The 16,568-nt window shown below is 38.3% G+C and overlaps 1 protein-coding gene across 15 annotated transcripts in view; it reads left to right on the forward strand.

Moving 5' to 3' along the window:
* TCF4 (transcription factor 4) overlaps positions 1–16,568 on the forward strand; it is a 438,455-nt gene that overhangs the window by 204,019 nt on the left and 217,868 nt on the right. For 14 of the 15 annotated variants that reach the window (XR_006102477.1, XM_042454744.1, XM_042454750.1 and 11 more), the window contains one exon: positions 12,587–12,651. Coding sequence is in view for 14 of the 15 variants with exons in the window: in XM_042454744.1 (XP_042310678.1) it covers positions 12,587–12,651 (65 nt within the window). In the remaining variant the exon portion in view is untranslated. Of the gene's footprint in view, positions 1–2,518; positions 2,595–12,586; positions 12,652–16,568 lie in introns of all 15 variants that reach the window. The other variant, XM_042454752.1, reaches the window with a different exon arrangement.

Below are 16,568 nucleotides of genomic sequence, written 5' to 3' on the forward strand. Positions count from 1 at the left end.
CCGTAGCATACAAATTGCGCAGCGCTGTTGTGTAGCAAAGAAGGCACTCCCCAAGGCGGCTCCTGTTTGCGGCGCTGCAAAGTGCCAAAGACGGCGCAGTTACGTTGTAGCTGCGCAGCACCTTTTACAGGTGGTGCAGCTGCGACGTAATCGTTGCGCATGCCATATGTATGGCACTGTGTAACCGCGGCGCGTGCATGACATGCTAGGGTTGCGGTCCATGTGCACACGCCGCCCTGAGGCAACCCTAGCACGTTGTGGACATGCGGCAAAGGGCCCATCTGGACAGGGCCTTATGCAACATAGCTTATTCATACAATTGATTCAAATAGTCCCTCTTCATTTTGATTTTGTATCCAATAAAGCTACTTGAATGAATGAAAGCATCAGAAGTTCATAACCTGCTTCTGAAAGAAACATACAGTGCTACCTCGGGTTACGAAATTAATTCGTTCCGCCGCTCCGTTCGTAACCCGAGTAATTTCGCAACCCGAAAAGGCTTTCCGTTAGCGCTGAAAAGCCGCTAGCCGCGCTTTGCGTTTGAATTTTGCGCCGAAATAAATTTCGTAACCCGAAAAAAAACATCGTATCCCGGAACAGTTTTTTCCAATCTAACTTTTTCGTATCCCGGAAATTTCGTAACGCGATCAATTCGTATCCCGGGGTACCACTGTATCAGGCAGAATAAAAGCCAAAGAAGTTCTGCTTTTCGTATTGAAGTATGATTGTAAAGATTTCAGCAGATCAGTAAGTACAGTGTGCCCGCATCATACGCGGCTTTTCATATGTATATGCTGAAAGCCACATGGGGAGAAGGGGCAGCGCGTCCCATAGGAAACAATGGGGTGCACCCCATGGCGCAAGCACACAGCCACGCCACTGTGTGCATGAGCTCCATTCATTTAAATGGGGCATGAGCATAGGCAAAATTCGCTTTTCGCGGGGAGTCCGGAACGGATTCCCCCACGTAAAGAAAGGGTGCACTATAGATTTATTTCTTCTTCCCTCTCCTTCCAGTCTTTTCACTATAGGTAGGCAACTACAGCTAGGTGCGTCTATAGGAATTTTGTCTATATGCATGTAAATATAGGTACAAATTAAGCTTTGTCTGTCATTCTGTCATTATGTGGAATTTATTCACAAAGGGTTATTTTAGGGCCGAAACCATAGCCATGAAAGCTTGAAACCTAAAACTAGAGATGGAAAAGTCTATTTCTGAACAGGACAGTTATTTTCTACATCTGTCTCTTAGTTTTCCATAGATTCACCCTGCCCTGTCAATTTGCTACAAAACCCTGTGACTTAAAAACAAACGTGAAAATTTTACCTAATTTATGCATTTTGCCTTCAAATTTTCATATTATACCCATATTTTCATGGAACCTTCTCCAATCCACATATGTCAATTTCTTTTGTACACAGTTTTTTTAAATACCTTCCTGAGTTTAATATTTTATACTCTGGTTTTGAGCTTAGAATTGCATCACTACATTTGGATAAGTTGTGATCTAAAGGATAACTGTGTTCCAATCAGCATTTTAATCCAGAAAGTAAATTGGGTTGAGCTGCTTAAAAATGACCACATAAAACTCCCAGTGGTCTTTACCTAGAATCTTCCCCAGAGTCCTTTACAGAGAGTGTTATGTAGGAAATGAATTGGTAAAGTGTCCCCTGGATGTAAGTGTGAACAGAATTGCCATAATACATCCAGTGTGCACACAAAATTACTTTTCCAAAGCAATTAGTCTGAATTAGGATTTTATGTTACAATGATTCAAACTAGATCTATCCACCATCCTCAAGATAAAGTTACAAATTGGTCTTTTAAGCTTTTCCTGCCTCTTGTGGCTTGCTTTTCTAAACATTTAGAAAGAAGAAGGCAGAGACTGGCTCCTCCTGCTGGTGGCGGCCTGAGATGTGCTCTATGTAAATATCTTGGGACCCTCTAATGGTATCTGATACCATTAACTTGTGCAAATTTTGGCTTAGCACTTTTTCACCCCACAGATTCTCATAACCAGAGGGGCATACTTCTGCTTTTTATTTTCTCTAGCCTCCCTAGTGGCTGATGTCATGTTCTCAAAATAGATTGTTGTGTTCATGATAGGTATCTTCTTCTGGCTTTTATCCATGATGACTACAAGTGGTCTCAATTGGCTGCCTGTCTAGGTCATATTTCATTTCAAAAAATGGTATCCATTGAGGCTGGGATTGCTTTAGCCAGTCAGTTCATCACTGCATCATGTTGATGTTTCCAAGTTGTTGCGTATGGGGGGCAACTGCAGAGCACATGGGGAACTGTCTCATCTGGGTGGCCACAATGATGACAACGTTTGCCATGATTGCCAGATTTGATGGAGGCGTTAACATACATGTTTCCAGTCTAAAGAGCAACAAACACTTTGCTGCTGACCCTTAACCACCTGTACAGCGCTGGCGGATCCAAATGGATCCAGATTTAGGCATGAGCATCAAATTTCGTGGATTTCCTTGCTATTGTCGCTTTCTCCTCCCACAGCTTTTCCCGCTTCCTGAAAACAAGATCCCCCCCCAAATGAAGTGGAGGCATTTTCTGTGAATGGTGAAGGAGGCAGGCAAGTCAACTTCTGCCAGCCCTATTGTTTGTGTTTTAACCTGTATCCAACTCATTGCTTGTAATTAAGACATTCCAAAGTTTTGAAATAATCAGGTGTTTCTTTTCTCTGTTTAATGCTGCTTAACATTTCAAAAATAAAATGAAGTGTCCTGTACTAAGTAATTATCTGGCCACTACTTAATCTTACTGAGTTGAACTGAATGTTGTGTTTCATAATCATTCTGCCACAGTGTTAGTCACAAACAAAAACTGATTCATCAGAAGGATGGGTCCATTGGTTTTAGTGGCATCACTGTTGGATGTAAAGTATCTTACAGATAGGCCTAATTTAATATTTGATGTTTAATTTTTCAGATTTTAATGTTCCCTTCAGAATTTAGATGATTTTGTAGGATTTCAAATCCTCAAATTGATATGGATTAATTAAAATTGCATGTGTGTGCATACACATATCAACCTATATTTATATAAGCAACAAGTCAGATTTTTTAAAAATTATTTAGATTTACAGAAGTCTTCTCTCTCAGACTTCTGTGGCTGAGAGATTTCTTAACATATGAAACTGGATAATCTGAAATAAATTTGCAGAGAATGATTAGTTACTATGAAAAAAAAAAGATATTACATAAGGGATAACATTTCCTTAACGCATGGGATATAAATATTTTAAAGATCTTTTGACTGTGATGATTGTTTTCCTTGTGTTGACTCATAGGATTCATTGTCCTTAGTTCTGAATCTACTAAAGGCACCACAGTTTCCTGTCTTGATGTATTAGGAATATTTCTTTTAAAAAATTATATTGTTTGTATGCAGTTTAAGGCCATAATCCTCCAAAGTACTCTGCGGCTGGGACAATGTATATAGCTTTACAATTGCTGGGAGTCTTGATCCCTTAGTTAATATCAGATAGTTGGAAGCAAGTGCTCCATAAATGTAACATCTCTTATGTATGAGTATCGGTTTCGGTTACGAGAGACATGAATTGTTGTTCAGTTTTATTCTTTGATTTAGATTTAGATATATGGAAAAACGATACAAACAAAAAATGCTTAAATTGTATCAGTCTACAATTATATACATGGAGCTCTGTATCAGTGAATCTCATATTCCTGTTTGCCTACAACTTGTTGTTATGTGCCTTCAGGTTGTTTCTGACTTACAATGACCCTAAGGCAAGCCTGTCAAAGAGCTTTCTTGACAAGATTTCTTCAGGCGAGAAGGAGGGGTTGCCATTGCCTTTCTCTGAGGCTGAGAGAGTGTGATTTGCCCAAGGTCACCCAGTGGGTTTGTATAGTCAAGTGGGGATTCACACCCTGGTTTCCAGTGACATAGCCCAACACCCAAACCACTATGCCATACTGGCTCTTGAGTTCCAAATTGCACAAGAACCTCGAAAATAGCATTTCAACAAGCCAACATTCATACCTTTTCGACAAACCTAAAAATAAATAAATCATAATTTGGCCAAGAGCCCAGGCTAAAAAATCAATCACTCTGTGACTAGATTGTGCTTTCATTTCTTACAGGCCCAAGTACATTGATTGGTTACTTAGATCTGACCCAGCCTGTTCCTTTATCATATCTTTCATGTCTTGTGATCCTAAGTCAGTTGATACATGAAACAACTTTTATGTCTTCCAGACATTTACCAACATTGTTATGTTGCTTGTATTTTAAAAATTAAAAATGGGGGTACATTTCATGCGGGAAGAAACCAGCATTGGATAATTAGTTTAGAAATAATAATATAAATTATCCATTTAATCTAAAATAATGGACAAGTAGCATGCTGTTAGGAACTTACATGTACTACCAATAACTTAGCCCAACAGTAATCTATTTGTACATAGTGGCAATTTCATGGCAGTTGTTCAAGCAACAGCTATTTAAGCTGCAAGGCTGTTTTTGTGCAGCAGCATCATGGAAGCTGCAACAAAACTGCTTCAAGGAAGAGGTTCCAACAACTGCTGAATTCTTGCACAATATTTACTTATGACACACATACCTATCATGCTATGCTGCCATTCATTCACTTTATTTCAAATAACAGCATCAGTGTAAGAAAGAGCACTGTACTTTGATGCTTTGTAGGTGTCAGACACACTGAATCAGGCTGACATTTAAAAAAAAAACCTGCCCATCTGAAGCACCTTCACATTAAATGTGGCTCTAAGGTTTTTATTTTCTTTCTCTTCTAATGACTCTATTAACCAGAACAATCTTCTGGTGTAATAGCACATTGCATTTGCTGTGTAATGTTTCTTAAGGAACAATCAATCTCCACTGCTTGTCAGTGCCTATGCTCGTCTTCCACATTATGAAAACAACCTTCAGTGTTTTGCTACATCTCTGTGCTTTCTTAGTCACTCTTCACATCTCCTAGAGATGTTAATGTAATGGCCCTTTTCAGATGTCACAAAATCTGATTTCTGAATTACATTTTGGAGATCATTAATGGGCCATAGATTCATATTTCTTCTTTCTTTTTCTCTTGTATACAGTTGCTTCTCTCCACTTTCTTTTTAGCACTAACAACAGTTTGTTGATGGCAGAAAACCAAAAACCATGGTCAGAGCCAGACACATCGTGGTTTAAGAATCCCATTCAGATAATATTTCCAGAACATTGCTTTGATGGAAAGCCTGCTTAGTACTAAATAAAGAATGCCTGGTTTAAGTGTAAGGTCATGCTGTGGATATAAAAAACAAGAAAATGAAGGATTCTGTATGTGAAAAGGGATGAGGGAATGCATGAGAAGAGTATTGTACATCCTGTGTCCCCAAAACTATAGGAGTTCCAGTTACCTTGGCTGACATCTGAATTAAGTAATTTAAGATGAGAGAAAATCTGAAATTTAACAGTTCTTGCATGCATGTCTAATGTGACATTTCTTTGATATGTAACTGGTAGACTAGGCTAGGATTGCTTTTGAGTTTTGCCCCTTGTGAAAGGCGATATCCAGTACCCTCTTATGCAAATGTTTCTCTATTTCCCAACTGTGGCACAGCTTGTGTAGGCACAGCTCTGTCCTACTCCCTAATACCAAAAAAGCAACCAGAACATCACTGGAATACCTCATTGTGGTGATCATTCCTATAGGTACGTTGATGGAATTTTATACCAACATTGAACAATGTCTCAGCCAGTATCAGAGAGAAAATCACACAGAAGGTTAAGGCTGGGATTTTTGTAGACTGGACACTATATTTTGTGTATATTTTACAAAATTTATATCCCTGAAGCCTGTATGATGACAAGCATGAAATGAAAGTAAATTGAAAATAAATAAGTGTGCATTTTTATATTAATAAAATAGCTTAAAAGCTTGCAAATTTGCTTAATCATTTTCCTATATTAAATATCCTGAAATTCCAATACTTAAGAATGCTTAAGTGAATTGTTGATGATAAATCAGTCTATTTATATTCATAAGTCTTTTGTAACATTCTAAGTTGGGGGGAAAGTCTATAGAGTTAGAGGAGATAAGTCTTGATCAAATGCTGTAAGAGACTCCAAAAGTGTGGGAGTTATTCAGTTTATGAGTTGTTGTAATGCCATGGAAACCTTATGTACCAAGTCCTTTACCTTTCAAAGACATGTTTTCCTCTTTAAAATACCTTAATATATATTTAAATGTATGTGAAAGGGGTTTTGGATGTTTATTGCCTGGTTGAAATAGAATGTGATGAGGATGAAGACGACAAAGAAAAAGTAGGAATAAGAGTAAGACATTGCATAGAAAATGTGATAAGAGTTGTGTATGTACTCCAAAATTTTTAGATTGAGTGCTGCACTATTGAAATTCAATGCTATCTTGCCATTTCCAGAGTTATAACAACAATCACTGCCTCATACAGGCTAGTGGCAATATAAAGAGATTATGGCCATACAGAACTGGGCATGATGACTATTTGATGGGACAAAAGGTGTATGTGTGGACAAGAATGCAGTGAATATTCTGATATCATCGCAAAGCATTAGATTTATAAGAGTAACAAATTCAGCACAAACTAACATTGGAATTTACAGTTGGCCCTCTGTATCCACAGATTTTTTTATCCATGGATTCAATCATCCACAGCTTGAAAATATTGAAAAGACATCAGAATTACTAAAATAAGGGTTAGGTACCCGTCAGATTTGTAGTACAATGGGCCCTTCCTTTACTCTGGGGTTTTGTCCAGAACCCCCCATGGATACCAAAATCTGTGGATGCTCAATTCCTATTAAATACAATGGCTTAGTAAAATGGTGTCTCTTATATAAAATGGCAAAATTAAGCTTTGCTTTTTGGGATTTATATATTTTTTGAATATTTTCAAGCTGTGGATGCTTCACTCCACTGATAAATTATCTGTGGATACGCAGGGCAGACTGTATCTGTTATGGCAATGAGTGTAAAAATAACACAGGTAAACTGCATTCTAAAATAATTTCAGCTATCATATAGCCAGCTGAATATGTGATCCCTTATTTTTATTTGAACCCTATAATTGCTAGTTACTTTAAGAAGTGAAATTGCCAAACAGGCAGCTAGGTCAAGGTTGTCTCCAAGCACAGACAGCCCATGAACATCACCATAGTCAGCTCTAAATTTCAGCAGAGAGGGGTTGATGTTGAACAAGAAATGTAACTATGCCTCCTCTCACTTTTCGCTATGGGTGGGTTTATGTTTCAGGGGGAACTAAATAGAAAATAGGGAAAATGGCTTAAAAAAACAGATTAGAAATTAGAAATAGAAATTCTCAAACTGAGCAGTTCTCAATCCTGTCACATCAAATGTTTGTTGACCATCAAGGTCTCTTCCAAAGCCAAACTGATGCAACAAACTCTACATTTGGGATCATTCATAATTGTATCTGGATTTTGCAGCTTGAGCCAAACTCTCCGAGAATTTAAGATGTAAGATCAACATGAACACTGTAGCCAAATCCCTCACACCAATAACGGATCTTCCATTTCCCCCAACAGTCAGAGAAGAGATGCCCTGTGCATATTATTTTCCATGGCAGAGTAAAGACAAGGTGCCCTATCTTTCAGAGCAAAGGGAAAACATTATGTGTGAGAGTTAGATGACTTGCATTTATCCTTTGCTAGTTGCTTAAATTTTCTACTTAATTTGATTAATTTTTCAAAGCACACCATGGAGAAGCAACTGGCTTTTTCATTGAGTGACTGGAAATCCTATACTGCTCATTTTTTTCCTTTCCAATTTTTTTATTACTGTAAATCTCAAATGCTTGCAAATGAACAGTAAGCAATCAATTGAGTTCAGTTTAGAGCAGCTTCCTTTTTGGTTTGTGTGCGTCTGTGCGTGTGCGTGTGCTTATTGCATGGTATGGATGTGAATTGCATATATGGATGTGAACATTAGAATAGCTTTGGCAATTCAGTCCCCTTTTCTCTGCATATATTTTGGTTAGCATGAATTATGCCCCCTCATTTAATTGGGAAATCTATTAGTATTATTAATAATATATTTCCTTTGAAACATTCTGAAAGACACCACTTGTAATAAAATTTTGCCAGTACTATGGTCAGTTTGCTTGTGAAACTCTGACTTGCTTATCAGCTTACAACCATACAAAGATAGAAGTTTCATGTTATCAGCTGGCGTGATATTGATCCTCCTAGTGGGGAAAATAATTAGATATTTCACAAGATATGTTATTGGTTGATATTTCATTATCCCACCCCCATGCTTATACAGAAACTATATATTAATGAGTACATTTAGTTTGTTTTAAAAAAATAGGGACAGCAGTATTCCATGCAGTAAAAGACTTCAGCGATTAATGCTACCCTTATGTCTCTTTTGAGTAGTTGTAGCCATGGGGCTTGGCACTGCCACCATTGTCTTTGTGCCAAAAAAGATCCGCAGCGGCTGCCGCATTCTAGTACTGGAGGGTTGTCTCGAAAATTCCGCAGTGAATGCGTCGAGTTTCTACATTGCTGTAGAAAAAACATCTTTTTAAAAAACAGAGCCCCCTCCCACAGCCTCTTTAAAAATAAACAATCATTCATATCAACCCAGTTAAGAAATACACATTCCAGACTGCTGGGTTTGAGCAGCACCTGAGAATGATGTATATTGTAACATAAGTGTAGAAATTCTGGGTGAGCTTTTTAAAAAATCATGCACACAAATAGTTACTTAAAGAGCCTACTTTAGCATATTATCAACACTCTTTCAAATTTTATTATCTGAAACAAATGTGCCAGTGAATTTTAAGCAGAAAATCAACATAAAGAGTGTAGCTAATTTTAAATGGATGGGGTTTTTTACAAAGGATTTTTTTTGCTACACAAATGAAATGCCCTTTTTATAAAAAGTCTGTTAGCTTCATAACAACAATTCGTAGTGAATACAGAGAAACACACATGTTTACACACGCACACACACATGCACATATCTTTAAAGGATTTTTAAAAATATTATTTTGTTTTTAAATTGGAAGAAAGATAGATTTTTGGTTGGATCTGGGAATAAACATAAAGATGTAATAAACGTTAAAGGCTTACTCTATCAGGATGTTCACTCATGATCTCTAAAGCTATCGTTTTGGTGGTAAAAGTGGATGCAATAGATGAAATCTTTACAAGAAGCATAATCCTAAAAAAAGTCAATCTCCTGCTGGTTGCTGTGTCTCTTTGGTACCTCACAAGCTTCGACAGAGTCCTGGACGAGTGCCCATTGATGTCATGGAAACACTCAAATTACTGAGAATGATTCATGTCTGTGCTGTTCTCTTATCCTCCCCCACACAAATAGAAGTAGATTTTTAACCCTGACAACTTGTAATTTGCAGTGCATTTTATTTTTGTATCTGGATAAATATTTTTTTAACAACTGAAATTAAAATGTGACAGTTTGTGTATCTGATATGATAGTAAGGAGGAATAGGAGGGAGGACAGGTAGTCACATTCAGCAAATAAGAACCATTAGCTGGTCTCTTTGTATAATACGTTGGGTAGGTAGATTTTATTTCCCCCTTAATCTTCCTGAAATTTATTGTTTCCATTAACCTAGTAGATTTTAAAGAAGTTGGCCTTATAGGTCTGACCTGGAGAAAAACCTATAGTTTTTCTATTTTCTTCAGAACTTTTTCTTGTTTTGTCTTTCATTGTTTGCCAAAAATTCAAGATCTGAATTGTCCATAATAATTTCTATATTAATTTTGTTTTCTATAATTTCCTACATAAGGGCTGAAACCAGTATTTCCGCTTCATTTTCATTGCTGTTTGTTAAGAATTACTAACTTTTATAATCCCTTTTGTGAGTTAATGGAAAAGTATATGTAAGGTGCATATGTAAGGTGCATTTGGGTATGTAAATAGATTCGTTCTGAAGTGTTTAGATCTGTTTTCTGCCATGTTGCAGAAGATTGAAAGAATTGGTTGAAAGAGATTATTTTTTTCCTGGCAATATCTTAACAATAATTGGGTACAAACTCTGGAGAACCTATTCTCGGAAAGTTCTATAGAAAATGACAAACTAAATCAGTTGTGTGCTTATGGAACGTGCATTCCTTTCCAGACTCACCTGCTGGTGAACTTACTGGATAGAATAAACTCACCAGCAGAGTAATCCTATATGCCTGATGAGAATGAAACTGGAAGAAATAGAATTTGTATAATTAACACCTGTAAATCCCATTTTGAGAGCTTGTACAATAACAGCGACAACTTTGTAACTGTATGTGCAGGTGATGTGATACACCTAATTATGGACACCCAGTTTTGTACAATACACACAACATAGATGCTCTTTGTATGAAGACCCAACTTTACTAAATATCTAGCAGTGCCTTTGATGTAGTTACTATAAGTAAAATAGAGTATTCCAACTTTTCTCAATAATTGTCATACTGTCTCAAGGAAATAAAATTGTAGCTATTTTATTATAGTACATTACTGTTTTAAATGGACAAATTAAGCTTTTTATTTCTCTTTACTTGTGCTTTTATGATGCTGAAACTAAACATGATTCCAGATATGAAATAATATTAATTAAAGATGCTCTTACAAAGTGTGTGTCTTTGTTATTCTAATAATTAAATAAGCAAGGCTATTGCACTGTACTGTGTATAACCAGTTATTGTGATATATTGTGTACTTGATTGGGAAAACAATCTGAACTTTGCATTATATTACATCTGTGCACCCAAGTGTCATTATTGTAGTGAACCAGCAGATATATCCTATATATATCAAATATACCATTTATTTTCTTCTAAATTATTTAATCTTATATGCAGTTATCATATATACTAATGAATTCCAAATGTGCCCTGACCCACTTTATTTTAATCTGTCACTTTTCAGCATAGCCACAATTACTTAGGTAGTTTTCATGCCGTCTCTCAAAAAGAAACAGCCTTTGTTTTGTTGGTGGAACAGGGATTCTAGGCTGTTTTTCATCTTATTCCTTCCCTTGTGGTTTACTGATGACAACCTTTACATTCCCAAACCCTGTTCTTCTTATTGAAATAAGAACAGCTCTAAGCCCTATTCAAGTGTGTGAAAACAAACCAACAAACCAACAAAAAAACTGTAACTGAGCAAGGAAGCATGTTGGGCTTCCTCCATGATTACTTGGATCATGCAAAAAGGGAAAGCAGAAATTCTGAAGAACAGGGCCTCTTTTACACAGAGATGATCTCCATATCAGTCAGAACTTAGATTGTCTGGGGTTGTGGCTTGCATGGAGACCATCCGTGCATAAAAGTCTCTTATCTTCAGAACCATTGTTTTTCACACGAGCGAAGCAATAATAAGGGAAGGAGACCATGCTCCCTTCATCTCTGTTCGATTTAACCTGCTTTTGCACTTTGAGTAGGGCTGTAGTGTAACCCTATCAGATATAATCATGTGTCTGACTACATAATGTGTTCTCAGTGTTTTAAAGGAAAGCAGAGAAGCATCCAAGGAATAGAAATAAGGTATTTAGAACTGGCACAGAATCTCACAACCCATTTGCAGTTCTCAGATAGCTGAAATGTTGGTAGTCAATGACACATTTGGATCCAGAATTTTCTTTCTTTAGTATAACCATTGAGATCAGGTGATTATCTTGGGAATTAAACTGGGAAAGAAAGTAAAAAAACCCCATACTTCCAAGAGTGCTTAGCTAAATTCATCATCTGTAGAGCTTCTGATAGATTAACTTTGGCCCTTATTCGTATGATTTCATTGCAATCAATGAGAATTATTATGGCCTGGTTGTGATATGATAAACCTCCTGCTGTATGTATAAAAATAAATTTGCTCATCTTCTAGGGTTAGGGAAATAAATGAAAAGAAAGAGTGTTGTAAAAGGAAATATTTGTAGTGTCTGCTTCAGCTGAAAATTTTTGGAAGCAATAGCAATATTTGGTACGAAAACTGGAAATGTTCATTATTATCACACTAAACAATCAACATGTTTTAAGGGCACAGTTTCTCCAAAATGCTTTCATACACAAATCCCATTAAAATGAATGGCAATTGTGCAGGAAGAGTATACAAGGTACCAGTGAGACAAACTGGGTATGTTGGTGGGAAATTTGTAAATGACTTTCCTTCTTTTTTCCTTTTAAGTTAAAAGCAGCTACGAATGTACATCCTGTTGGAATTATGCTTTAGCACTTGAAGTGTAACTCCCCTCCCCCTTTATCTCATGTGCTGTGTGTTTCATGGGGAAATGTGAATGTGACATAGAATACAGTGTTTCAGCCTGTGCATCGGTGGGGATTCTTCTGCATGTAAGAATCCCTTAGTTTGCTTTCCTTCTATGGTAAGGGGATTATGGTACTACTAGAGAAGCACGTGTTATGTGCAGTGATTCTGTTCTGTTTCAGCATACCAAATCGCCCTTAAGATAATGGTTAGCTACCATAACAAAAATAAATACCAGCTTGTTATTTACTTTAATTGATTAATGAATGTATTATTTGGAAAACAATATGTCAAGAAGCAGACATCTCTTTCTCTTTTATTTTTAATAGGCAAAACAGAAAGGGGATCCTATTCATCGTACGGGCGAGACTCAAACCTACAGGGTTGCCACCAGGTAAATGCTAGCCTATACTGTTGGGAGGTATATGTTCTTGAGATTCTCCCCACCCAGTGGATGGATTATATCATCTCAGTCTTCCTTTCTGAGGTATCCTTGACAGTTTACCAAGGGATGTGTAACAAAAATTAAATTATATCTGAAAATATGTACATTAAAACATTCTACAAGTTAGCTATGGATTTTTCTAACAATAATTAAGTTATATCTGAAAATGTGTACATTAAAATATTCTTCAAGGTACCTATGGTTTTCATTAGTCAATAGGGTGACATGGCTACATCTGAGTATGTTTCCTGGATTTGGAGATAGGTTATTCCCCGGTTATCCTCGTTGTAAAGTATTGATCAGCCTGCTTCAGAACAGTGTACTTTTTAGTATTCCAGCATGCCAATTCTTGCATAATGGTTCATCTTCAGGAATTGTACCAGTTGTGGCAGGGGAGCATGAACAGAGCATGTGTAAGACCCTGGATTTGGATGGCTATTGCAATAAATTATAGTTTTCATAGACTCTGTATGATGTTGTGTGAAAACAGGGTTGTATTGAGGGATAAAAATGTCTGTGAAAATATGATTTGTTGTCCCTTTTTGTTTCTGAATTGTTTTTGGCTGGAAGTCAAGGCCAGCAGGCTAACAGCAAAACTGTCTCAAGGGAACCTTGTGTGAGCTAGAAAAATAGGAGTATTTTAATTAAATAATAAAATGCCAGTGGAATACAAAGGTATAGCATGCATGTGTGTTTGTGCCTCTATCCACTCTGTATTTGCATACTTTTAGACTCCAGAGAGTGTCTTTAAAATTTCTATCAATAGACAAGTATTTGAGCTTCTTTCAAACCAAGTGATAGAAAGATGCTGCAGTTTAGTTTTACTATTCATTTTGTCCTCTGAACCCACTCCCCCATTCTTTCTTCCCTCCTAGAACAGTAGCTTCCAGAACTACTGGAAGAAATAACGATCCCTTTTTAATATTCAAACTTTTACAGATTTTTAATTCAACTTAATAAAAAGAACCATGCTATTTTCTTTGGTATGGGAGGGTGATCCCCCCCCCCCTTTTTTTTTATATTCTTCATATCACTATCAGTTCCTTAGTAGTATGGAAAAACAATCTGAGAGTTTGAAGAAGTGGGGCTTGCTCTGCTTTATTTAATTATGCCTAGAAAAATATAAACAATCCAAGCAATTAAATAGAACCTTGCCTTGAAAAGTACATACGCTTAGTATGAATGTATCCTTAGAGCTGGCACTCCACTGTTTTCCTGCATCTGTTCGCTTTTTCAAGTTTTGCCTCTCCAGCCTACTGATATGCCATTAATTCCACCCAGATCTGCACAGAGATTTGTACAAATGAGACAGATGAGTGGCTGGGTCAGGAACTAAGGACTTGCCTGTGTTATCAAGCATACTCCATTCCACTTTTTGTAGAAGGAATTCTTCAGGAAAGCAAATTTATAGCCATTCCAGGACAAGGAAAACATCCCTGGAATGTGACTGCAAATGTTTGGAGCAGATAGCTTAGGCAATGAACAGCTTAGTGCTGTGTCTCTAGTGTAAAGCCTTCAATTCCTGTGGAAGGTCTGCTCCTGTGTATCTGGTTTCTGAGGGTCAAGGCAGAGGTTGTTTCAACTGAGGGAGAAGGAGGCTGATGACATTCATCCTTTTTGCAGGTGGCAGTGGAACAAAGTGCATTTTTTCTCCAATGAGGCCCCTTCTGTTGTTTCTTGGGAGAATCATCCTGTATAATGTATATTTTAGCTAATGATAACTGGAGCAGTTTTCCAATTATAAGTAAATAATCCCCCCCCCCCCCCCCCGATTGACTTTGGTTAGAGAAACTTAACTTGTGAAACTGTCATGGGTGTGTGGATAATTCATGTAAGAAGGGGGGGAACATTGTCATCTTGTTTGAATCACACAGAAGTAGGAAAATTACACTGGCTGCATTGTTTTTCAGTTTGGTCCTTTACACTATCTCAGTTATTAAAATTATTTTACTGTTCTGCTGTGCTACATGAGGTATATGATTTCTGGAATGCGTTAAAGCAAGAGTGTTTGTTTTATTTATGAAAACACTGCCCTGCTTGCCCCCATTATACCTATAATAGTTGTTTAAGATTCTGCCAAATAGTTTATTTCAAGTTGTCCTATACTCATTTAGGTTTTAGATTGCTGCAGTGCCATCATCAGTAGCATGCCTAATTTTGCACATTTATTTAGCTATTTGTACTTAACTATGTATCCCGACAACTGATCTTGTATATATGAGGGGTAAATGCCCATCCGTAATTCTCAGCAATTTTTTTTTAAAAAATACTGTGAATAAGGTTGTTGTTGTGTATCTTTATGTTATTTCTGATTTATGGCAACCCTAAGGTTAACCTATCATGGAGATTTCGGGCACTATGAGAGAGTGACTCCCCAAATTCACCAAGGGGTGAAACAGATGGGCAAGAAGGGACGGCCTGAAGCCACTCCCAGCCCAATTGCCCCAGGGCTGCGGCAACCACACGCCATGGCCCCGAGAGCACCTGCTGCCACGGTCCCAAATGGGCCATAACAAGAAGCAGATCCGTTCCTTTTTGTGCAGCCTTAGGCAAGGCTTCCGCGTGAGCTGGGGTCATGCGTCATGTAATCACTGCACCTCCAAGCTGAGTGGAAGCTGGCTTTTTAGCCAGTGGGTTTCCCTGGTCAAGTAGGAAATTGACCCTTGTCTCTAAAGTTGTAGTCCAGCACTCAATCCACTACACCATGTTAGCTCTCTGTGAATAAGTACTACCTAGAAAAATCAGATTCTCCTGGCATATATATCTTCCTATAAGACCTTACATTTGGCCAGCTGGATTCCCAGTGCACCTTTGTTTGGGTCCCTTATATCTACAAAGCTACTTACTTTGTTCTGGCTAGTCCATTGTTCCCTTCCACATTTATATTCTCCCTCTCACTGCTGTCGCCTTTATCATTCAACAGCTCTTTGCCTTTCCATATTTAGTTACATTTTCCTAGTATTCATCCACCACTATTCATTAAACCCAGTTTGTCCTCTCCTGGCTATTGGAAATTTTGGCATTTCTGACTGTCTTAAGACATTACTTCTGTTTTCACAAATATTAAGCTGCCTTAGGCGTGTTATAGACCGCCCCTTTGGGGCAGCCTGTAGGCGCTCCTTTCCCTGCCAGATTGGGGCCTCGGCTGCCAGAACTGCAGCCTCTGGGGCCCCGATCCGCCACTTTCCAGGCCACGGGGAAGCGGCAAAAGGCTGCTTCCCTCCGGCCTGGAAAGGGGTGTCCTTGGGGCATCATGCCCCAAGGACACCCGACGGCGGTGGGAACAAGCATAAAGGGGCTGCTTGGCCCCTTTCTGCCTTGCATTGCTGGCGAAGCTGTCTAAAGGCTGCGCCAGCAACGCAAATCCCGGAAGGAGCTCCGTTTCGGAGCTCCTTCTGGCGCCACGGAAAGGGCACTCTATGCGCCCTTGCACGGCGCAAAGACGTCACAATCGTGCCGCCTCGTTTGGAGCCGGAGCGGTGGTGACGTAGCAATGGCGGCCCCCATGTGGAACGGGCACCGCCATTTTGTACAGACTCGGTCCGTATTAGGGTTAGGGGCATCCGGAAGCGACGCCCCTTTCTAACCCTTGTACAGACCCAGTCCGTACTTTATGCCCGTCTGTAATGGGCCTTAGTTTCTTTCTTCCCTAAGCAGTTACCTGTTATGTTAGTGTAATATGATTGCTGCCATACTTAATCGTCATTCAGCAGCAAAATAATATTTCAGCAGTGAAATAATAGTCACTTAAAATACTTGTGTAAACTTCATCCATGCACAGTCCTAATGCTTGAAACAGATGTGTGAAGAAAACATCTTTTCTGAGACCAAATTAGTTCTGATTGTGCTCTAAGTAAGGAAGTGGC

Source organism: Sceloporus undulatus, chromosome 2 (genome assembly GCF_019175285.1).
Source record: "Sceloporus undulatus isolate JIND9_A2432 ecotype Alabama chromosome 2, SceUnd_v1.1, whole genome shotgun sequence".
Taxonomy (NCBI): Eukaryota; Metazoa; Chordata; class Lepidosauria; order Squamata; family Phrynosomatidae; genus Sceloporus; species Sceloporus undulatus.